The sequence below is a fragment of the Vigna unguiculata genome, chromosome 3, assembly GCF_004118075.2.
Source record: "Vigna unguiculata cultivar IT97K-499-35 chromosome 3, ASM411807v1, whole genome shotgun sequence".
NCBI classification, from domain to species: domain Eukaryota; kingdom Viridiplantae; phylum Streptophyta; class Magnoliopsida; order Fabales; family Fabaceae; genus Vigna; species Vigna unguiculata.
In genome coordinates this window covers 237,772-262,456 of record NC_040281.1, presented here as the reverse complement: position 1 = coordinate 262,456, position 24,685 = coordinate 237,772, and the positions used below count along the sequence as shown (strand labels likewise).

The 24,685-nt window shown below is 33.5% G+C and overlaps 4 protein-coding genes across 7 annotated transcripts; 3 read left to right on the top strand and 1 right to left on the bottom strand.

Moving 5' to 3' along the window:
- Nucleotides 1-4,177: 4,177 nt before the first annotated feature.
- On the top strand, nt 4,178-11,256 carry LOC114178027 (translocon at the outer membrane of chloroplasts 64). Of its 3 annotated transcripts, none has more exons than XR_003603256.1 (14): nt 4,178-4,535; nt 4,632-4,784; nt 4,961-5,085; nt 5,675-5,800; nt 6,177-6,359; nt 6,515-6,659; nt 6,954-7,122; nt 7,430-7,564; nt 7,799-7,999; nt 8,991-9,118; nt 9,190-9,241; nt 9,787-9,856; nt 10,474-10,830; nt 10,974-11,256. XR_003603256.1 is itself a non-coding variant. In XM_028063700.1 (13 exons), exons 1-13 carry the CDS (start codon nt 4,333-4,335, stop codon nt 10,554-10,556), a joined length of 1,773 nt encoding a protein of 590 aa, XP_027919501.1. In that variant the 5' UTR covers nt 4,178-4,332; the 3' UTR covers nt 10,557-11,236. The 3 variants fall into 3 exon arrangements, 1 of the variants encoding a protein (XP_027919501.1); XR_003603255.1 differs by having other exon boundaries at nt 10,921-11,236; XM_028063700.1 differs by having other exon boundaries at nt 10,474-11,236.
- A 1,747-nt stretch (nt 11,257-13,003) lies between these two features.
- On the bottom strand, nt 13,004-15,237 carry LOC114177300. The gene is made up of 5 exons (XM_028062580.1): nt 14,509-15,237; nt 14,313-14,414; nt 14,170-14,232; nt 13,745-13,826; nt 13,004-13,628 (listed from the first exon to the last, which is right to left on the bottom strand). The coding sequence occupies exons 1-5, from the start codon at nt 15,001-15,003 to the stop codon at nt 13,156-13,158; spliced, it is 1,215 nt and encodes a 404-aa protein (XP_027918381.1). The 5' UTR covers nt 15,004-15,237; the 3' UTR covers nt 13,004-13,155.
- A 746-nt stretch (nt 15,238-15,983) lies between these two features.
- On the top strand, nt 15,984-17,550 carry LOC114179627 (protein C2-DOMAIN ABA-RELATED 4). Of its 2 annotated transcripts, XM_028066041.1 has the most exons (4): nt 15,984-16,566; nt 16,675-16,830; nt 16,911-17,006; nt 17,086-17,550. In XM_028066041.1, the coding sequence occupies exons 2-4, from the start codon at nt 16,720-16,722 to the stop codon at nt 17,374-17,376; spliced, it is 498 nt and encodes a 165-aa protein (XP_027921842.1). In that variant the 5' UTR covers nt 15,984-16,566; nt 16,675-16,719; the 3' UTR covers nt 17,377-17,550. The 2 variants fall into 2 exon arrangements, with proteins under 2 accessions (XP_027921842.1, XP_027921841.1); XM_028066040.1 differs by having other exon boundaries at nt 15,984-16,830.
- A 1,947-nt stretch (nt 17,551-19,497) lies between these two features.
- Nucleotides 19,498-22,669, top strand: LOC114177185 (probable auxin efflux carrier component 1c). The gene is made up of 6 exons (XM_028062441.1): nt 19,498-20,978; nt 21,058-21,259; nt 21,356-21,441; nt 21,612-21,769; nt 22,156-22,232; nt 22,385-22,669. Exons 1-6 carry the CDS (start codon nt 19,856-19,858, stop codon nt 22,449-22,451), a joined length of 1,713 nt encoding a protein of 570 aa, XP_027918242.1. The 5' UTR covers nt 19,498-19,855; the 3' UTR covers nt 22,452-22,669.
- The last annotated feature ends 2,016 nt before the right edge of the window (nt 22,670-24,685 follow it).

Sequence of the window (24,685 nt, the reverse complement as noted above, 5' to 3'; positions counted from 1 at the left end):
AAGAAAAATCTTACATTTTCATAATTAATTAATATATAGCAAAAGGATAATCATTTTGTAATGTGCGTAAAAAATGTCACACCCAAAAGTTTTTTCAGCATCAACACCACAGTCATAGGGTCCTCTTAAACAATTGAAACATATTGTTTTTTCCCAAATTAAATATAACAAGTGTATAAATAATGACATAAACAAATTGTATACTTTGAATAAAAAAAACATCCAAATAATAATTTTGAATTATTTTGTATTAACCTTTCACACAAATAACTACTTTGTCAAAGTGGAGAACATAGAGTTTCGAAATTGGTAAAAGCTTAAATATTTGAGAAAAATATTATAAGACGATGAAAAATAAAAGTGAAATGGGAGCACTGAAGCATTGAGTATCAAAAAATGAGAAGAATGCAAAAGACATATAAGAGAAGGATAAAATGTTAACTAGAGTTAAGGTTCAAAATAAGACATACCAGTTGGGTGAGGTGTGAGGTGTTAGAATTACAATGAAGGTGGTAAGGTGGGACGATGAAAGCAAGGTAACATGGCCTTATATAGTAGTGACGAGGATGAGAAACTCACGATCATTATCTCAATGGTGGTGACTGAATTAAAAAATTGAGTGTGCGCGGTGTTTAAGATAAGAGGCCATTGAAGAAAAAAGAGAAAATAAAATACATAATTCAATTAATGAGCAGTTAACCGATAGAAGTTTAGTTTTTTCAAAATAAACGATAAAACAATACGGTTTAATTTTTTTTACTGTAATATTTAATTTTTATTATTTTTTTTTACTTTAATATAATACAGATAATTATAGTTAAGTTTAGTTAGATTAATTTTGTTTATCTATAATAATATATAAAGAGGATACCCTCTTTTGTGTCTACATTTCATTTTTTCCAATTTTATCCTTAATTATTATTTTAAAAACTAATTATTTTATAAATAGTTTACTTTTAACCGTTAGTCTAAAAACTTATTTTGTCTTCAACAATTGTTTTTAAAATCTCTCTTATGTACATATTTTATTTTTCTAATTTACATTTAATAACTACTTCAAAAATTCATTATATATTCTTTATTGAACTGAATCGAATCGAATTAAACTGAACTGAACCGGACTAAACCAAACTGAACCGAACCGGACCAAGCTGAACCGCATTGAATTGAATTGAACCGCACTAAACCGAATTGAACCTTACTGAATCGAATCAAACCGCACTGAACCGAAACGAATCGGACTAGACCAAATTGAACCAAACCAAACTGAACCGCACTAGACCGTACCGAACAGGACCGACCGAATCGAACCGCGCTAAACCGAACCAGACTAGACCGGACCGAACCGAACTGAATCAAATCGGACTGAACCAAACCAGACCAAACAGAACCGAACAAAACTGAACTGGAATACTCTTTAGTTGTGTTGATTTTTATAACACCTTAACAAAAAAAGAGGAGAAAATTTAAAGAAAGATTTTACACTTTCGTAATTAATTAATATAGAGCAAAAAGATATTGGTTTTGTAATGTGCGCAAAAAATGTCATACCGAAAAGTTTTTTCAGCACCAACACCACAATCATAAGGTCCCTCTTAAACAATTGAAACATAATGCTTTTCCCCAAATTAAATATAGCAAGTGTATAAAGAATAACATAAACAAGCTGTATACTTTCAATACAAAAAATCCAAAAGACAAACTTGAATTGGTTTGTATTCACCTTTCACACAAATAACTATTTTGTCAAAGTGGATAACATAGAATTCCGAAATTGATAAAAACCTAAATATTTAAGAAAAATATTACAAGACAATGAAAAAGAAAAGTGCAATGGGAGAACTGAAGCATTGAGTATAAAAAAAAGAAAAAAATGCAAAAAGACATATAAGAGAAGGATAAAATGTTACTTAGGGTTAATGTTAAAAGAAAAAACACACCACTTGTTGATTATAACCATTTCTCATAAATAAACCATTAAATTTATGTAAACTCTATACTTAGTATTTAGAAAACTTTATTTCTTTTGTTGAAAGTTTATCAACTTAATTGAAAAATGGCACAATCTTTTCATATATTAATTCAAGACTTTTAAGTAAGTCAAAAGGTCAAATTACAACAAGTTTGACTACGAAGAAATACTAACACATGTCAAATACTCGATCTAAAATCTGAATACATTCACAAAATTTAAAACACAATCATGTTATTATTCATCTATATCTATATATAAATGGAATTCATTTTTTAATGTCCACATTTATCTTCTAAATTATCATTCAAATATTTTTTTAAAATAAAAATAATTATTTGATGAATATTACTTACATGCTATATCATGTACTGATACTTCAATTTGTGTTACATATCCGTGTTCGACACGTATCCCTATCTGATATTTTATGATACTTTACCGATATTTCTCAATGAAATATCTAATATATAAACCAATAATCCTTTTGTCATTACAACAATTTATAATTTTTTTTATGTTAAAAATGTTTAATGCATTTGATTCTATTTTGGATTCATACAAGAACAATTATATATTTCACATGTTTTTTAAAAAAATTGTATATTTTTTAATATGTATATGTCAGTGTCGTATCAAAATTAACATATCAATGTCAATGTGTCGTATCTGATACACAGATCATGTATGTACATAGTTGTTTTCAAGTGATTATTTGTTTAATTTAACTATTGTTTAAATTGAACTCTTTTTTAATTAAAAATACCTATAAAATAAATAAAAAATACTTACAATAAATTATAAAAATTATTTATATTTATTTTTACAATAATAATATATAAAAGTAACACACGCGCAATTCATATATTTTCACAAATTCAATTAAAAAAAATTATTTAATGACTCTTCGCAAATGATAAATAAAAAATTGCTTGCGATTTTACCTTATGGACGAAGCATACGATTTTAATTCAGATGCCAAAACTGAATTGACTATTTATTGATTTCTTTTATCTGATCCTTCATAAAATATGCTAATAATATAAAGCGCGAACTTAAATATTGTACCGTGAGTATAAAGTATGTGAGTTCTCCAATTAAATTATAATTATTATTTTCAAATTTATACAATGTATTTAACAAATTATAAACTTATAGGGTGAAATTTTAAATTTAATTAGAGAATAATACTAACTAAATTTATAATCAACATGTTAATCAGACCAACAATTAATTAAATATCAACGAGTCTCCTTGTTTTTAATTTAAAAAAAACACTTATTAAATAAAACAAGTAGATTTATATTGTTCTATTTGGTCATTTAATTTTTTTTATTCAGAATAAGTAACTTTTTGTTTACCCTCTTTGATTATTGAATGAGGTTCCTTTAAAAACTATTTATTTTAAATTTAAAAAACTACTGTAATAAGTTAAAGAGATTATTCTTTAATATTTCCCCCTACTAACAAGTTTTTATTTTCTATGGAAAACACATACTTACAATAACATATATTTAAAAATTGGATAGTGATATTTTGAAGTATTTTTTTATCTATTTTTAATTTACTGTTTTAATTGTTCTTCAATTTTTTATAATAATATAATATATATTAAAAATTGGTAACAAATTTATCAGAAATATCATTATCCAAAAATTTGACCTACGAAAATAAAATCTTTATTTTTGGTAGTACATGTGAGGTAATAATTAAAATTTGTAATTTCGTTGTAAAAAAGGAGATTAGTTTTATGAATTTGAAATTTATAAATTATGATTTATTCTTAACAATTTTTCTCTCATTTTTGTCTATCTTTCTATCTGAATAATTTGATATATTTATGTCAAGTAAGAGCATATTGATTATGCAAATAGTACAACCTGTAATTTTTTTAAAAATCAATTAATCTCAAGTTGAAAACCTAATATAATAGGTTACTCTGAAATGAAATTAATTGTGAGTACAGTAATTATAATTAACATTTAGTTAATTGATAACATATATGTTAACCATTATTAGAAAATTAGTTTTTCCCGTTATTTAAATGCATAGTTAAAATAATTTACGTAGAAATAATCAATAATATGTTTAATTATTCAATCTAGATATTTTAATTAGTTTATGTTATTTAATTAAAATTATTATAGTATAGAAGAACCCATAGGAAACGATGTTGTGGTTGTTATATAATGAAATTATTTTAACAAGGGAGAGAGATAGACAGAGGGAAGTCGAGGCGGCGAGAGTGGAGAGAGAGAATCCTATCTTCTCCGTGCGTCTTCTCCGTAAAGCCATACACACGCAGTGCTGTGCTGCGGATGTGGAGTTGAAACAGAGTATCGTATCAAACGATTCAATCGATGACGACTCAATCGACCAACCTATGGGTTCTGTTGGGGCTGGGTTTAGCGGGAATAGTTCTCATCACAAGAAAGTTCAAGAAGTCTGTGAGAGAGGATTTCGGCGCTTTCCTCGAGAAGCTTCAGCTCCTTCCTCCGCCGCAGCCCGCTCCTCCCAAAGCTCCTCATCCCCTCACCGCCCTAACTTTCGCACTCTCCGACTTGTAAACCTAACCTAATCGTTGCTCTTCTTTCTCTTTCTCTTCCTCTATTTCTTACTATTTAACATTTCTCATATTCTTCTGATTTTTTCTTTTCAGATTTGACATCGAAGGACGTGTCTCCACGTTTGGCCATCCTGAGTGGGCTAGGTCTCACGAGCCCGCTTCTTCCACTTCTCCCGCGGTTTCTGCTCTCGTAGAAGGAGGCGCCACCTGCGTTGCAACTACCGTTGTTGATGACTTTGCTCTAGGGTTCGTTCGTTTTCTTTTTTCTTTTTCAGTTCTTTCCAAAAACTTACATCTCGACATAACTATTCCCGTTTCTGTGAGAGAGTGGTGTAAAGGATGTGCTCGGTTTTTGCATGTAGGGGTTTAAGTTTTGTTTTGCTATTTCGTGAGTTGTTTGAGTTTTTTTTTTTAATTTTCAGTATCGGTGGCGAAAATAAGCATTATGGAACACCGACTAATCCTGCCGCGCCTGCACGAGTACCGGGTGGAGCCTCTAGTGGTGCTGCTGTGGCTGTTGCTGCCAATTTCGTTGACTTTGCATTGGGTGAGTTTCTTCATAGCTTATTTATTGCCTATTATCCATTTTTGACGTGCAAATCGCGACTTCATTGATACTCACTGATGACAGTTAAAAGGTTAATCAATTGTACACCTTTTTTTTTTTTGGTTGTTATCCATTTGCATGTATTCTTTCACTGGCTATGGAAAGTCCAGTGTGGAAATCAAGTAACGGTTAAGAAGTTGAGTCCTGTTTGGATAAACTTTTCGATGAGCACCTGTGATGTGAGAAAAAAAAATGACATAATCTTTTATCTTACCGATTTTAGATCAATGCTAAATTTTACTCTTACTGATTTTAGCTAGCGTATGGTTGAAGTTTTATCGTAATTTCTTCTACCACAAGTGGTTATGGTATTGTTTATCCAAACGTTTAGTTAGGTGAATTCTTCCAGTTATATTGTGATCAATACATACCATCTTTCTCTTGTATTTTTTATTATGTTCGTAACAATAACTAAATATTTGAAGAATTTACCTGCTTAATTGTCTCCCTGGTGATATTTCTGAGGGTCACACATTTATACGATGTAATGGAACATGTTTCTATACTTATGCACCATCATCTACAACAGGTATTGATACTACTGGTGGGGTGAGAGTACCTGCTGGATTTTGTGGCATTCTAGGATTTCGACCTTCACATGGTGCTGTTTCACATTTGGGAATCATACCTATTTCAACAAGTCTGGACACTGTTGGTATGGACAATTCAATTTTTTAATGTAGATTTGATTTATGAGCTTATGGGTTCATGTGAGCTTAATTGATTTATATTGAATGATTATTATTTTTATGTGATATAAGGATAAATTGCTTGGTTGCCTTTGTTTATTATTTTGGGCCTTTTTGTTTCTTAAATATTTCTCAGTAAGATAAGATCTTTTGAAATTTAAATACAAATTAAGGCAATTCAAAAATACACCAGGAAGAGGAAGAACTAATGTACTCTTATAATGGTTTTACATCGAGACACTTTTTGTATAGTTGCTGCTACTTCATTTTTTGTATATGGAGGCTATTAATATGCCATCTACTGCACTTTACAATTTTTTAACTCTGAAATGCCATTTTCAGGTTGGTTTGCAAAGGATCCCTCTATATTGCGTCGTGTTGGCCATATACTCTTACAAGCACCATTTGTAGTTCAACGCAGTCCTAGGCAAATAGTTATCGCTGATGATTGTTTTCAGCATATAAATGTTCCTCTTGACAGGAGTTCTCAAGTGGTGGTCAAAGCTACTGAGAAGCTTTTCGGAAGTACGTCATTTTTTCCCTTTAATATGGTCCCACCTTTTATTTCAATCATTATTAAAAGCTCTTACCTCAATTGTCACTCTGTGCGTCTTTGTTTGTACAACTTTATTCATGAAATCGCACTCCAATAATTTTTGTTCATCGTCAACTGTCTTCAGGGCAAGTATTGAAGCACATAAATCTTGGGGACTATATAAGTTCTAGAGTTCCAAGCTTGAAGGGTTGCTCTGGTCAGAAAACAAACGGTGAAGTGAAAGCTTCTTCATTGAAGTTACTTGCTAACATTATGCAATTCCTACAAAGGTTAGTTGGATTCTTTATGATATGGAGATACTATCATAATTTGCGAACTGTTGTTAACACTGGTTTGGAAATAATTGCATGCTTTTCAATCTGTCATTTGGACAACTTTTCTTTGAGATCGTATCACATACTCTATTACTAATATTTGGGCTAACCACAAGGTAGCCATGTCATACCTTCTATTTTCAATTATTATTCATCATTGTGGGTGTGGAATTAGCATTTGTTGTGTTATTATGACTGTCTGCGGAAGTCTTCAATCATATAGTGACTGTTTTCTGTATATTTGTGCAGGCATGAATTCAAACGTACACATGATGAGTGGCTGAACACAGTAAAACCTGACCAAAGTCCTTCTGTTTCAGCGCAATTGCATGACAAATTTGAGGTATCCGATGTAGAGATTGAAAACTCCAAATCTGTTAGAAGCGAGATGCGTTCAGCTATAAATTTGCTTTTGAAGGTAATAATTTGACACCATTCTGCACACTAGTTTCCTCAAGCCCTTATTGTGTGTCATTCTTTGTGCCTTCTCAATTAAATTTGACTTACATGTTCTGAAGTATTCAATCTTAAACAGTGTCTGAATGACTAGATTGTTTACCGATAGGTTTTTGATAATTTTTTTCTTACTAAAAATAAAGTCAAGTCAAGTTGCTGTAGATGTTCTTCTATGAAGTTTTCTGTTCTCTATGTATGAAGACTATATCCTTTGTTTCTTATAAACAAGACATTGTTGTGCTGAGTGCATAATTTTTAACACTTTCAAGGATGAAGGAATTTTGGTTATCCCCACTGTAGCTGATCCACCTCCAAAATTAGGTGGGAAGGAGATCTTATCAGAGGATTATCAGAGCCGAGCATTTAGTCTATTGAGTATTGCAAGCATCTCAGGTTGTTGCCAGGTAAAATTTTCTCCTTGATGAAACATGATCGGTTACACACATGTATGTATGTATGTATATGTAGACTAATTTTTTTTTTGGCAGCAAATTCTTTCCTAAATAAAACATTACACGTAGGTTTTTTTTTTATTGGTGTAGAATTATACTTTTACGAGAACCTAGTGAGTAAAAAAACTTTGGTGATGATGGTGGTTATGCATTTTTCATTTGTGTTTTCTTGATTTATCCTTTCAGGTTTCAGTACCATTGGGATTTTATGACAAGTATCCTATTTCAGTGTCCTTGATAGCCAGGCATGGTGGTGATCGATTTTTACTTGACACACTACAGACCGTGTATACCACTCTCCAAGAACTGGCTGATATTGCTTCCAAAAGCAAACCATCCGAAAATGTTGTCAGTAAGGAGCAGTCTGCTGAGTTCGCTAAAGAGAAGGTATAACATTAAATAAATTATAAACTCAATCCTTATTTTGACTGTAATCATACAATTCAACTTGCATTGTTTTACTTCTAGAACATCACTGATTTTGAAAACTGAGTGTTGTGAGCCACATATTTTTGGTTATTGTATCTAAACTTATCAGAAAATATGTTGGATTTTTGTATCAAGTTCGGTTTTTCCTTTTTGTGGTTGATATGTGTACTTCAATCTAATATTCATGCATATTTATGGATGGATTTTTTACAAGTTTCATTTGGTGTATGTTCATCACAGTTATAGCTAATTGGCAAACTTTGTCCTCGTCTGATCTGCTGTATGGGTACACTAACATTGCAAGTAGCTTATAAATTTTAATATTAGTTTGTAGGACAGTTCTTGTATATGGGTTAACATCATGTTGTGTTTCATGGAAGTACCATAAGCTAGAATTATGTTAACTTTCATTTGTTCATCATTGTCAAATGTTGATTTGAACTTGCTTTGGGATGTTATAATTTTGCCTTGGCAGTCCCCTATATTGTCCTTTGTTTTAGGTTTAACTATCTATTATTCTGATGGAGGTGAACTCTGTATTGATAACCTTTGCGAAACTGTTATTGCCTTGTGAAGCTGCAGCCACCATATAACTTGTATATTTATGCCCATGTCATTATGTTTTCAAGTTCTCTGTTTTTGTTAAATGAACGAACGAACCCCCAAATTAGTCCCTCAAGTATTACCTCTCTCTCAAGTAGCCCCTAAAGTAATAAACCTATGTAAGTAATCCTTCAAGTATTGAGTGTCCATCAGTTTAGTTATAAAGTTGATGTATTTTAGTAAACTCCAACTTTGCATAGTCTAATTTTTTACGTTGGTCCATTTAAGAGATTTTTTTTTTATTCTTTATTAGATCAAATATGGTATTTTTGGCTGTTTGATTCTGAGTATTTCATTTATTTTTCACCTGAACCCTCTGTTTTCTATTGTTTGCCACAAATGTCAGGGAAATCAAGCATATAAAGATAGGCAGTGGCAGAAAGCCATTGGATTTTACACAGAAGCTATCAAACTCTGTAGTGACAATGCAACGTACTATAGTAACAGGGCTCAAGCGTATCTAGAACTTGGAAGGTAGTGTTTTCTTCTGGCTATTTGTCGAAAGTGTCTGGCAAAATCTTGATTTGTTTCCTCTGTTTATCCAGTTATCTTCAAGCTGAGGCCGATTGTACCAAGGCAATTAGTCTGGACAAAAAGGTGACTTTCTTCAAAAAACAATGTGCATTTGTCATCATAGTCATGCAAAAGCTTGTCTTCATTCCAAATATGCATGGGTTTGAAAATTAAGGCTGTTATATAATTAACAAGACATTTGAGTTGTATAACAACTTTGCATCAATTTAGCTTCCAGGTTTAGTTTAATATAAAGAGAAAACAGAGAAAGATGACAGTGTCTTTAATGGGATCAAGCAGGAAAAAAGATATTTCATATTACTGTTTAATCTGTAGACTACACGATATTCTACTATTCTTTCCTATACTAAAATAAAGTTGTTATATAATTAATAAGACATTTGAGTTGTATAACAACTTTGCATCAGTTTAGCTTCGAGGTTTAGTTTAAATTAAAGAGAAAACATAGAAATATGACAGTGTCTTTAATGGGATAAAGCAGGAAAAATGATATTTCATATTACTGTTTAATCTGTAGACTACACGATATTCTATCAAACTCGCTCTATCATGCTTAAACATCGTCGAACATTTTATAGTAACATTTGTTTATTATCTGTTTTACCCAGAATGTGAAGGCCTATTTTCGTAGAGGTACAGCTAGAGAGATGCTAGGCTACTACAAGGAAGCAATTGATGGTACGATCTTTTCATTCTTTCAGACATTTTCTTTTTTTGCATCTTATTATTTCATTAGAAAAATTGAGAAGGAATGTCAAATATGCAGTATTATTTTAAAAAGAAGCTATTAACCACTAGTGTGGCAAGCCACACATTTCCATTTTGTTAAACGCATGCATGAATTCATCTTTTCTAAAGTTCTTCAAAATAGAAGTATTACATCAAGCATGGGGTCTATAGTTTCCTAGTTTTCAGAATAGAAAACACACTCTTATTTGATTAGAGGGTTTTTTGGACACTTTTATTTGAAGTGGGACACTGCATGTATTAGGAGTTAAATTTGTCCCAGTGGCCCGTATTTCCTTGATTTCTGATTTGGGTGCTATCATTTTGATTTTAGTATTTTTTTTTTTTTAATTTGAAATGGAAGGTCAGATATTGTATTTTGAAGATTGGACTGTGCGAACTTCACACACATTTTATGTAGTTTGAAATAATTTGTGATGAAATTTGGAGTTGCACTTTCAAATTAGGACATATTGACAGGGTTCATCTTGTTTTATTGGGATTGTTCTCATTTTGGGTAAGATACGAAAACTTTCCTGCGTTGGCTAATGATGGCTTCTGCTTTGCAGATTTTAAGTATGCTCTTGTACTTGAGCCGACCAACAAAAGGGCAGCTGCAGCTGCTGATAGGTTGAGGAAGCTATTCCAGTAGGTACATAATTTTGGCATGGGATAAGGGGCTTCAAAAGATATTCATTGTTGGTGGTGCTGGTGACCTATAAGCGCTGAGACGATTAACGAGTTTCTAGTTACAATAATAGAAGAGTAATTCGCATGTGATTTCTGCAAAATGATAATGATTCTTTTGTGCTTTTGAGGCATATCAATTTTTAGACATGGAAAGCATGTATGGTACCCATCCCTTCTTCAGGTTCTTTGACAAAAGTTACGTGTTATTACCAGAATGAGTCCCAATTTTGCTGGAGGTAAATATATTCGGATTGTAATCAGTCAAGTGAGGTGGTTCGTATGACTATAGCTCGTTATTTAACTGTTTTTCTATTGTACTTTCACAGCTTATTATGACTACAGCTGTGCATTTTTCTTAAAGATGGATCGTACATCGCAGGTCCTTTATTATTTTGCGCATTTGAACTCTTTCATTCGATATTCCAAGTGCTTATGACTTGAGCCCCTTGTTGGCTAAAAGAAGGAAGGTCTGCTTGCTAGAATGCTGCTATTCATTAGTTAAACTCTCAATTATAGAAGAAATTTTCTTTCATTAGGATTTTAGTATTGGATGGTTTCATCCTTATTATGTTGTGTTAATTGGCTGCAGTTGTATACTATTACTGAAGCTATTGGATATCATCATTTTGTTCAGCTATTGCATATTTTCACGTTTCTATTAACGGTAAAAGTTACATTCGTGAAGTTTTGATGTCAATGAAAACTGATAGGTTGTTGCTCCCACTTGGAGCAGGGGAGAAATGGTTCTAGAAAATCCATTTTGCCTCTAAATTGAGAAGGTAATTTAAATGTATTTTTAAAGAGGGTGGAAAAGCTGTCTGTAAAGAGAAAAGGATTGTGTTTTCTGTCCTTAGTCTTTTTCTTCATAGTTGATTCTGTGTTTTTTACTAAGAAATATCACCTTTCCCAATTTGACAGGGATTTGAATTGCTAAAATTCAGAGGCTTCTGTTGTAAATACGCGTAAAACAATTAAATCTTAGGATGAAAGTTATTTAAAATGGATAAGCTATATGCTCTTCTGAGTGGTGTTTAGTAGTTAACTAAAAAGCTAGCTAGAAACCAGTAAACTAGCATATTTACCTATAAGTGTTTGATTCCATAATTAAAAAGTAATGTAAAAAATTATAATTATATATTTTTTATATAAACTTTTTTAGACGTTTTTCTTTTTGCTTATTGATGTTTGAGTTTTATGCAAATCTTGAATTCTCATGATTTTACAATTCTGAGACATTTTTTTGCATCTTTATATTTCATGACAAAAATTGAAAAGGAATGTTGTGCATTATTATTTTGAAAGAGAAGCTAGTAAGCACTAGTGTGGTAAGCCACACATTTCCATTTTGTCAAAGTCATGCATGGATTCATCTTTTCTACAAGCTCTCCAAAAATAGAAGTATTATTTCAGAGTGAGTTGGGGTGTATTGTACTTTCAAAGTTTTATCGTCTGGGTGCCCAGAGGAAGTTCCCCATTTGTTAGTGCTTATGACTTAAAGTGAACACATGCTTATGACTACAATGTGCATTTTTCTTAGACATGGATCGTACTGCATCACTGGTCCTTTATTATTTACCACCGAATCGAACTTTTTGAGCGGCCCCCAGTGGGCTAAAAGAACAAAAGGTCTGGCTGCAAGGATGTCTCTCCTAAGTTAAATTATGACAATTATAGTTGAAAGAATAACCTCCTCTATTATGGTTCATGCTTTCTTGCACTTCGATATTTGTTTAATTATCAGATATCATATTTTTGTTCAGCTATTAAAGGTAAAAGGTACATTCATTGAGTTTTGATATCCATGAAAATGGATATACTGTTGCTCCTTCCTACTCTGCATACTGTTTTTCTGGTTACTTATTTATTTGTCAAAGTTGACATGAAATTTAAATATATTCTCTACTATTTTTTAACTGTAATATCTAATAGTAACTTGGATATGTTTTTCAAAATTTTAAAAAAATGCTAAATACAAAGTAGTCTCTGAAGGGGATAGAAAAGCTGTCTGTAAAGAGAATAGAAAAGCTAATAGAGAGCTATTGAGAATGTTTCTTGTCTTTTTCTTCCTGATTAATTATGTGTTTTTTTAAATAAACGAACAATTATAATTTTCTATTCGAATTTGACAGGGACTTGAATTGCTTAAATTCAAAGGCATTATTTTGTCGTAAATATGCGGAAAACAATTAAATATTAGGACGGAAAAATGTTTAACATGATTGTGGCAATGAAGTAACATATTTACCCAAGTGTTTGATAAAAAAATGTTAAACTATTTGTAAATTAAAAACTATTAAATATTAACGTTAAGTATGATCAAAATAATAAACACGTAACTATTCTTTATGAAAGAAAAATAAAATAAAATAAAGAACGATCAAATTTGCAAAAGAAAAACAAAATGGAAAAACCTGTAAAATTCCTAATTGTATTCTTGCACATATTTACCAAAAGCGTGCATCTTTAAAATGCAAAATATTGTATCATTAAGATGGCTGGGAACTAGGGATATACCATCATCCTCTAGGATACTTTTGATTTGACAAACAGAAATTGTTACCTCAATCAAACGCCAAAAGCTCATCCAGCTGTTCGTCTGTCCAATGGGGGACTGAACTTCTTTGACTTTCCATCTGGCTCTGACTTTCCAAGTGATTTTTCATCTCAGTTTTTTCAGCACGAGATGTATGAACTGATTTCGATGTAGAACTATTGCCTTGAGCAATATGCGCTAAACTGTCGGCTTCTTCATCCAATCTAGGAGGATTGGGTTGATCTTCCATCTCACTATCAAGCTCACCAACACAGTTTCCTTCCACATGTCCAGCATTATCCACACTCAACGCCAAGTTCTCTCTTCCCCAAACAGTTTCGCTGTGAGAGGGCGTTGAAGCCAAAGCTTCAGCCCTCTGCCACTCAATATCTGCTACTTGTCTAGAACTTGACTCAAATCTGAGAGCAGACATGATTTCTTCATTTCTTTTCAGGGGCGGAGATGATGAACTTCCAGATGCTAACAACCTTTCAGGCCTTTCTGTAGCAAAGAGAGCCATGTATGAATTTCCAATAGCTCGGTAATATCAATTACGCACAAAAAATGTGTTCAATAAATACTTGATTAAAGAACTTGATTCATAGACGTGCACATACCCACACTAGGTGTAGTGCGTATCACTGGGCGTACAGGATGTACCAACTGTTGTGATGGAGGTCCACAGTCCTTGGAGAAGACCTGTGTAACATATTAACAAGCTATGGGCACACAAGCGAACACTTTTCAACAATAAGCATATGTTGACAATGCACATAATTTAAACATAAGATAGTGTATTCACCAGTGGCATCTAATCATAGACTGACATATATGTTAAAATTTGTGGTTCCTACATTAACCAACTTAAAAACCACAATATTATGTTTTCTTACTAATTACTAGCCAAAACAATTTTATGTTGACAATGGATGAAAACTACACTATAAATAAAGTGACCTAACTCGTCTATAACGTGGAATCGAATTCATAAACAAAATGGGAGTAACCTGAAATGAAAAACAGAGACGACCCTATGGCATACCTGGAGAACATTGCGCAATGTTACATTCAGATAACAGGTACGGGTATGACAAAACACAGCAACCTGTAAAGTATAGTAGAATTAAATGGAAGCAAGGAAAATGTGAAACAGACACAAGAGAAAACAGTAGCAAGGAGAAAGACCTCGTGCAGAACCAAGACAGAACCAACAGCAATGTCCTTCGCAAATTCCGGATGCGCCAAGACTTTGCGATGGAGACTGGCGCTAAGAGTGGTCGTAGGATCCTGAAACGGGAAATTCATATGAATCTTCTCATGAAACGCAGATGAAGCATTTACATACATCTATAGTTGCAGAGAGTAAAAGTAGAGCGAGTACCTTGAGCGTAATCTTCATGTCACCGAGACCGTTGGGAGTGCAGGATTTGATAACAGCTACGACCAGAGGCACTCTTCCAGTAGTCTTGATTGAGTTCAACGGCGTGCCGTGTGCGACGTCATTAGCCTCCACCATACCCTGCGAGCGAACAAATTGGATGGCGCAGAGCCAGGGATTGGTGCTGAAATCGCGGTGACTTTCGAGGCCGACGCGCCTTATGAATTCCTGAGTGGGAAGTGGGTCGTCGCGACAGCGGTTGCTCATGACGGCTTGAACGGCGCCGGCAGGGCCAGGAATGAGGGAAGAGGAGCTGGATTGGGCGTTGCAAGGGCGGAGGAAGGCGGAGAGATCGGCGTCATCGACGCCAAGGGCTACCCAGGGTTCCATTTCCTTCGCGCGGGAAAAGAAATCTCCCGCTACTTCCTTTTCTTCTGTTTGGTTGGGTCCATCATGAGCCCGGCCCAATTCGAAAGTTATATATACTCGACTCATCATCCACGTTGGGTTATATTGTTTTTCTTTACCATCAACGTTTGTATTAGATTTTTAATGTATTTAATTGTTATTATATTGATATTAAAAAAATATTTAGGTTTAAATACCTTTTTTGTCCTTATTTTCGTAGTATTTGTTGCGGATGTTTCTCATTTTCACATAATGTTTAAAATGGTCCTCATTTTGACCGAATGTTTATAAGTCCTCATTTTCGCAATTCGTGTTTTATTTGGTTATTTTTTGTAACGTCGTTTAAATCGTTAACGGAACATTGTACAAGTGGTTTGTATTAGGGTGTGTACTGTACAGGTGGCTAATTAACGTTAATTTTTCAATTTAGGAGAAATTTTGCAATTAGGAAAATTTCTTTATCTTCGTCTTTTTTGAGTTCAAATTTGCAGAGGAAGCAGCTAATACTTGTCATTTCATCAACAGCTCGTAAAGCAATGGTAAAAGCATGTAAAGATTCTTTTGTCTTCTGTAGACCCATCATAGGTTTACATCATAGGTTTGGATGGGTGTTTTTTAAAAAGGAAACATCATATCATAGGTTTGGATGGGTGTTTTTTAAAAAGGAAAATACGGATGTGAGTTGATGCTAATGATCAGCTTGGAATTGTTTATTGGTGATCTTGAAGGTATTGACGTGTGTAGGACAATAGTGCACGAAGTGATACAACACGATTGCCTCCAACGATTACAACCAGAGATAAAGGAAGGATTGAGACAGTCACATACCTATATAATGGGATTGCAAGAAGAAGATTGCAGCAATACCAATTGAGAATGGAGGAACAAGATTGTCAAAACTCACCAACTGCTCAAACATTCCCTACCAAAACCCTAGCTCACTTATTTATCCCCAAATATCTAATTAAGCCATTTGTACAGTACACGTAATACACCCTAATACAAATCGTGCCACATGTACAATGCTCCGTTAATGATTTAAACGGTCTTACAAAAAATGACTAAATAAAACACGAATTGCGAAAACGAGGACCATTCTAAACATTCTGTAAAAATAAGGACCATTTTAAACATTCTGAGAAGATGAGGACCATTCGTAACAAATACTATGAAAATGAGAACTAAAAAGGTATTTAAGCCAAATACTTATAAATCCATATTTTATAAAGAAAAGCTAACTAAAATTAATTCTAATAATTCATCAATTTTAATTAGGAGTATCTTAGATTATCAAAATTTGACATGATAAGTTTATTCCAACAAACTTAAGATCCTCCAATCATATTTAGAAATCCATAAAATAAAATAAAGCAAGGGCTGTGAAAAGAGAACCACAAAAAAACTGGAGGATGAAGAGTGGTATCGGCGGAGAGTAGCGGGGAACATCGTACACGTTGAAGGTGCATGCAATTCTGAATCAATGGCTTCAACCACTCTCTTCCCTTCTATAAAACCAAGCCAAAACCCTGGCCAACGTTAATCTGTATCTCTCACGATTCATCACACAAACGTTCGATCTTTCTCTTCCTCTTAATTGTAACAACCACACCAATAAATTACACAATAGTATCGCCGAAAAATAAAACAGTTCTGGTGGGTTAATTAATAACCTCCCTAACGTAATCATATTTTATCGTTACTATTTTCATTTTTCGTTCAATTGCAAATAACAAGCTATGTGTTGAATTTGGCATGTGAAAGAGAGGGGGAGGGAGACAGTGATTGGGAGGTACACCAGTGTGAAACATGGATGAATTACTCGGCCTTCTAAGAATTCACATCAAGCGTGGCGTCAACCTCGCCATTCGCGATGTCAGCACCAGCGATCCATACGTCGTCGTTAAGATGGACAAACAGGTATCGTATCGTATCTCGTTAAAATTTCTACACGAATCAAACTTTAATTACTTACCTGAAATCGTGACCTGTTTCTTCAGAGGCTGAAGACTCGTGTGATTAAAAAGGACATCAACCCCGAATGGAACGAAGATCTTACCCTTTCCGTGTCAGATCCCTCGATTCCGCTGATGCTGGTAAAAGAAGATAACAGAAGAAAAAATAATGTTGATATTTTGGTTTTGGCTGATGCATTTGAATGCTTAATGATTTCAGACTGTGTATGATCATGACACTTTCACCATGGATGACAAAATGGGAGATGCAGAACTTGATATCTCACCGTATATAGAAGCCTTGAAGACGCAAGTGGATGATCTTGCCGCTGGAACTATAATCACCAGAATACAACCATGTAGAACGAACTGCCTCGCGGAGGAAAGTTGCGTGGTTTTTGAGAACGGAAAAGTGGTGCAAGATGTTGTTCTAAGACTAAGACACGTGGAATGCGGTGAGCTGGAACTTCAATTGGAATGGATTAGTCTTCCCGGGGCCAAGGGTTTATGAATTTTCTTTCATCTTCATGCCAAAAATTTCTTCAAACCCTTTTATCAAGTATGTCTACTTATATAATTTCTTTTTTTTCTTTTTTTCTCCCATCTTTTCTAGTGTAATATTCTAGGCTTCACGGAGACTCACCTTATTCTTGTTTTTTTCTTGAGTCTTCCAACAGGCCAATCTATGGTGTTTTCCACTCATAACATAATTTATTTATGCTATTTCTTCTATATTTTTTTATTTAAGTAAAAAAAATGTAATTAACGGCTTTCATGAATCTCAAAACTTTACTTAAACTATATTTCATCTTCTAAATTATCAAATGCGACAAGATATTTCGATCTTCGCACTTTAAACTAAAGAAAATATTTCGTACTTCCCATATATTTTGATGTAGAACCAAGCACGAGATTATACTTGGAATCAAGAATAGGTATTCCATACGTTTAAAGGAAATTTGAGTTTTTTTATAAAAGTATTAGTTTAATTTTTCAGTGTGTACGAAATTGACCGAAGGAATGTGTTTGAAATTGGATGTGAATCCACACAAATATGCCTCGTTGCGCAACAAAATATATTTACACATTGGTTGAAGGAATGGAGTAGGTAAGAGGTAAATAAGACAAAGGAGTTGAAATCGAAATGCATGCACTGGTTTTATGGTCTTAGGAAACATAAAAACCCGTGGTAGTGCGTGCAACTAAGCATGGCGTTTAGAAATTCGAAAATTTAATATCTAAGTACTTATCACTTCTACCAGATATATACTTCCTTATTTTTCTTAATCACATTTTTCAAAATTTAATTTCAGCATATATAGTTTATGTGCTAAGAAATTTTCATGATATCCTCAGTAGCCTAGCAAGTAAAATTTATTTTTAGTTTTTTTTTTCTTTTTTAATTTAAGGGTGCCACGACCGAGCGCCATTAAAGGTTGCATGCTTTCTCAGTAACATTTTCGTTTGCACTGCTGGTGCTGTTACCAATTTATGATTATTTTCTGTTTGTTTTTGTATCAAATTTTGTCTTAAAACGTTCAAAATGGATACAACTATCATTTTTAGTATATTAATATATTTCATTTCTAATTGACATATCTTATCATTTCGAATTGAATTCATAAGAAAATAAAATACATGAAGTTACCAACTTGTTGATAAATTTTAACCACAAAAGAATTGACAAAAAGGATATAAAAGCAATAAAAAAAATCGAAATATTTATTATTTCTAACATATTTTTCTTAAAAGATTCTCTAGTCCTCTATTCCGTTAGCCTGGTAGTTTTGCAGAACTAGTTTCTGCTTTTTATTACCAGCATTAACATTTCTTAATTATTTTTACAAACTACCACACACCTCATACATTATACTATAACATTCTTAATTATTTGAACAAATACTAGACAAAAGTTTCCTATAAAAATAGTTGATTTAAAAGTAAAAAGAACAAATAACTTTCTCCATGTTTCTCTTCAAATGAAGTAACTAAGACTTAACCATATATAGAAAAAATGGAAAAAAGTAGCAATGCAAAGAATCAAACCAGTAACACCTTCACATTGATAGTTCTGCCTTTGTTGCTGTAATTCCTTTCCTATATCCATATCTATTATGAACATCTACATGTTTAATGCAGAATCGAATATGAACTTAGTTAAAGTTTAATTCTTTCCCTCTCTTTGTTTCTCCAAAATTCACGGAACATGAAATTATTTTGCATATCAGAGCATTAACAAAGTGAGCTTTCATATAGTTTCATACATACCCTGTATTTTTACTTAAACATCGATTACTTTAAATAAATGCATTTTAAAATATTAAGGTGCGAAGAAGACGTATAACTAAATTAAGTCCGATCATAACTTTACATTAATATTAATACCAATATTTATTATATAAAAAATTGCTGGAATCAACTTTCTAATGTTTAAGAAAACATGGACAAAGTACTTTTGAGGACCAAAATGTCTGTATAAAGCCATATGGTTAGGCATAATCTCTTCTAAAATTGATGAAATCCCACAGAAAAAGAAAGGGAGAAGTAGAGTGGTCATAGGAAGAAACAGAGGTTTGAAAAGAAAGGGCAAAAGAAGGGACCAGAGGCAGATAGTGTTTGTTGCATAACAATCTGTTTTTTCTGTGCCTTTTAGGCTTTTCTGACACACTCCACTCCCCTCAAGGCTCACCCACAACACAACCCCAAATCCAAACACAATTCCAAACAAAATAAAAAGGAAAAAAATTAATTAATAATATCCCTAGCCCCCTCTCTCTCTGTGTTGGGGACTGAACTGCAAGTGGAAGCTCATTGCACGTACGTACCTCTCGAAGATTAAAATTTTTTGTTGTATTTTCATTATTACCCCACTTCGGCACCACCTCAAAAACCAGACACACGTGCTCTGCCTCTTCACTTCTTCATCAACTTCATCATCTCTCTCTTTCATTTTCTCCCATCAACCTCTCTTCTCCGAAGGAAAGAACAAAATGATCACTGTAACCGACTTTTACCACGTCATGACCGCAATGCTGCCACTCTACGTGGCCATGATACTCGCTTATGGTTCCGTGAAATGGTGGAAAATCTTCTCCCCGGACCAATGCTCCGGCATAAACCGTTTCGTTGCTCTATTCGCCGTCCCTTTACTCTCCTTCCACTTCATCGCGTCCAACAACCCCTACGAGATGAACTTCCGGTTCATCGCTGCGGACACGCTGCAGAAGATCATCGTGCTGGTGGTGCTGACCATCTGGAGCAACGTGAGCAAGAGGGGGCGTTTGGAATGGGCCATAACGCTGTTCTCAATCTCCACCCTCCCCAACACGCTGGTGATGGGTATTCCGTTGCTGAAGGGGATGTACGGGGAGTTCTCCGGGAGTTTGATGGTGCAGATAGTGGTGCTCCAGTGCATCATCTGGTACACCTTGATGCTGTTCATGTTCGAGTACAGAGGCGCCAGAATGTTGATCTCTGAGCAGTTCCCCGACACTGGCGCCACCATTGTCTCCATCCACGTGGACTCCGACGTCATGTCGCTTGATGGACGACAACCTTTGGAAACCCAAACCCAAATCAAAGAAGACGGCAAGCTCCACGTCACCGTCAGAAAATCCAACGCCTCCAGATCCGACATCTTTTCTAGAAGGTCCCAGGGCTTCTCTTCCACCACCCCTCGCCCTTCCAACCTCACCAATGCAGAGATTTACTCTCTCCAATCCTCCGCAAACCCCACTCCCAGAGCCTCCAGCTTCAACCACTCCGACTTTTACTCCGTCATGGCCCCTCCTCGTAACTCCAACTTCGCCACCAACGACGTTTATGGCTTCTCTGCTTCCAGAGGACCAACTCCCAGACCTTCCAATTACGACCAAGATGCTTCCACTGCTGCTAATACTAAAAACAACGACAAACCTAGACATCATTACCCTGTCTTCTCCCACCCCAATGGTCTCAAGAAGCCCAATGGACACCCCCACCCCAAGCCAGAGGATTCAAACAAGGACCTTCATATGTTCGTTTGGAGTTCAAGTGCTTCCCCTGTCTCCGACGTGTTTGCCGGACATGAAAACGATCATAAAGAAGTGAAGCTCGCTGTGTCTCCCAAAAAAGGTTTTTTTTTTTTTCATATATACATTTCTATCTTAATCTTGGTTCGGTTGTTTATTATTATTGTCGTTGTGATCGACAGTGGAGGGTAACAGAGAAGGTCAAGAAGAGTACCTTGAGAATGAGCATGAAGGTGAGAAAGTTGGGAACGGAAATCAGAAAACCATGCCTCCAACGAGTGTAATGACACGGCTTATTTTGATCATGGTGTGGAGGAAACTCATCCGAAACCCCAACACCTACTCCAGCCTCATGGGTCTAACTTGGTCACTTGTTTCATTCAGGTAAGTTTTTCCTTGCTCAACAACATTTTCGTTCTCGTGATTCTTCTAATCGATTATTATTGTTGTGTTTGTTTGTTGGCATGTTTATGTGGCTAGGTGGAAAGTTGAAATGCCTACCATAATTGCCAAGTCCATTTCCATATTGTCAGATGCAGGGCTTGGTATGGCCATGTTTAGTCTTGGTAAGTATAAACACTGTAATTAATTAATGTAAAGAAGTAGCTAGGAAAGCATTAACATGTTGTGACCTTTGTTTCCTTGGAAAAGAAAAAGAGGGGGCAGAAAATCTTTTCCGATTCTTTGTTAGGTTTGGTTTAGAAAAATTGTGATGGATTGATATGCACGATAACAGGTCTGTTCATGGCTTTGCAACCGAGGATCATAGCATGTGGAAATTCCACAGCAGCTTTTTCCATGGCCGTGAGATTCCTTACAGGTCCAGCTGTCATGGCAGCTGCTTCCATGGTCGTTGGACTCAAAGGTGTTCTCTTACACGTTGCCATTGTTCAGGTATCCATTCCTCTCTCTCTTTTTCTTTTTGCTCCCTTCCAACAAAAACCAATACAATATTCACTCACACAACCTCAAGAAATTCCATTGCATTAAAATATGTGTGAGCATATATGTACCTCTGCCAAGATAACATATTATATTGCAAAAACTGGTTAAATTAAAGCTCTTAATTGGTTAAATTTTCTGCTGTAATGTCGATCTGCACCGTGGTTGGTTCCCTCAGAAAAAGGATCAAATTCTCTGCAAAATGGTAGCTTGCAAAGACCGAGTCTGAAAAGATAACAGAACAGAAACCCACACACCTTAAAAAAAGTTCTTGAGGTTGTGCTTGTACAACAAACATTTGACTGGTTTTTTGTTTGGCGTTTGAAATAAATATACAGGCAGCTCTTCCTCAGGGAATTGTCCCATTTGTGTTTGCAAAGGAATACAATGTGCATCCTGATATTCTCAGCACAGGGTAAGAAAAAATATGAAATGGAATTACTTTTTCTGTTTTCTAGTAAAAAAAAATTCTAACCTTGACGATGTATTCGACTAAAGTCAGTGTTAAATAATTGTATTGATTGTAAATACTGGCGTTATAATTGAAAAATGGTATTGAAAATGCAGAGTTATTTTTGGGATGTTGATTGCATTGCCTATTACACTGGTGTACTACATCTTGCTGGGGTTATGAGCGAATGAGAAGATGAGAAGATGAAGATTGCGTGTGACGCCATTGCAGAGTTCTTGGAGAAGGAGAACACGTGCTGAATCAAATACACGAGCGTCACCATAATAGAATAGGAGGCATTGATCCTCGAATGAGTTTTCGTTTTTCATGTCCTTGCTTTTAGTGAAAATGTAAAATCATGTTTGTAGATAATTATTTTTTTCAGGGAAAGCTAGTTTATAAAAAAGACTATCTCTTTAAATTTTAAATTAAAAATTCTCCTTGATTTCTTGTTATTCTTCACACTTTTTTGATTAAAAATTTAGATAACAAATATGTAAGATTGTTAAATATTTTGAATTCAAGAAAAAAGTTTACCCAACTTATTTATTTGAAGTGTCTTGAAGAAAAAGTTGAGGTTGTTTGTTTGAGGTAACCTAGTGATGAATTTAAGATTTTGTAATGAGTTGTGAAGGAACACGTGTGATGTTTCAATCTAGCGGCATATTTTGTGATTGAATATTCAGTTGATGACGTGGTCTGTTTCGCCCAAGATGTGGGATTGAGCATATAAGGAAGAGGGAAATAAATAAAAGGTTTGAAATCCATATATGTAATAAATGAGTTTGACTATGTTTTATGTGTTTGGAAATATATGAAAGTAGTAGTGAAGAAAGGGACCCCATCATAGATAGCATAGGGGTTTGATTTGATGTAGACTCGTTTGGAATATCAGGGGACAACTTTCATAATCTAAAATTATTATTTTTGTTAGGTTATTTTTTATTAAAATTATCAAAATTAAATAATTTCTTTAAAAAATTTAAACTTAGAGAAGTTGTATCAATTCAAGATAAATTTCATAAAAAAATTAGTCTTACAACTTGAGATAACTTTAGTATTTTTAATAAAGAAATTGAAGTCATGTAAACGTCACATGATTGAAAACATTTAAAAGTAAAACTAAATATTCCCAAAAGTTATTTTAAGGAATGTTAACTTCAACTTTTTCATAAAAAAGGTATTAATTTAATACAACATAATTTCAATTGAAATAAAATCGTCTTTAACATAACACATTTTTTTCTTTTTAAGTCATTTCAACTTAACACAATTTATCCAAATTCGATTTATTTTTAAAATTTACTCTTTTACATAATTTTATAATAAAATTTTACAAAGATAGTAAAAAATTAGTTTTCCTCACATCTATTATTATGATAATTTCATAATGAAATTTCACAAAATTAGTAATTTTTTTCTCATATCTCTAATCTTCAATGTATATACGTTGCCTTTATGCGACAATTTTTTGTTTTCGATATTCGTTACATGACGTTATTCACCAAAACTTGTAAACTAGTAAACCAGAAAATAGAAAATGAATGGATTATGTCATGATTTAGTTTGGTCTATGAATTAAATAAATTAGGATGAGTTTTATTTATTATTGAATAAAATTTGTTATAACTAAATTAATTAACTTTTACAGATTTTGGTAATTTTAAACGATGAAATACTCGATTTAAAATGTATTTATATTTGAACTAATTTATTATGATTTGATTTATTTAATTCATTTTATTTTTATAAAATTTATGTTATTTTTAATTATATTATACTTTAAATATAATTTTGTTTTAAAGTTTTTTAAATTTTAACTCAATTTATCTAATTTAATGCACGTTTATGAGTAGGTAAAAAATTACAATTTGTAGTTGAGGTATAAATATTTCTATTTAAAAATGTAATAATTTAAACATCATTTGATCTATCTAACCTCAATCATGGAATATTTGATACTATTACTATATTTCTCATTCTATGCAAGCAACATCTCTACTTTTAATGACTAGTTATAATGAGGAAAAAGTTCATACCGTAGGAGTTATATATAGAATATATTCTTTACAATGTTTTATTTTTATTTTCTATTACTATTACTATTAATATTTTTATTTCATGTTTTTTTTTTATATGATCTCTTAATTACGAATTCTTGTATAGAAATTACGTTAAAATACAGTTTTGTAAATTGTCGTAAGCTTTGTCATTCAAGATAACCGAAGGAAAACAGAGTAAGTACTGTGTATGATGTACATTTTCACTGTATTAACATTTTATTAACTAAATTCCATAAATTAACTGACTTTAATGTATTAAATTATACTCTAATTTTAAAATATTAACATTCAATTGTCTAAATATTAACAGCTTTCTGGAATAAACTTCTCTTCTTCTTTCATCTCATGATGTGA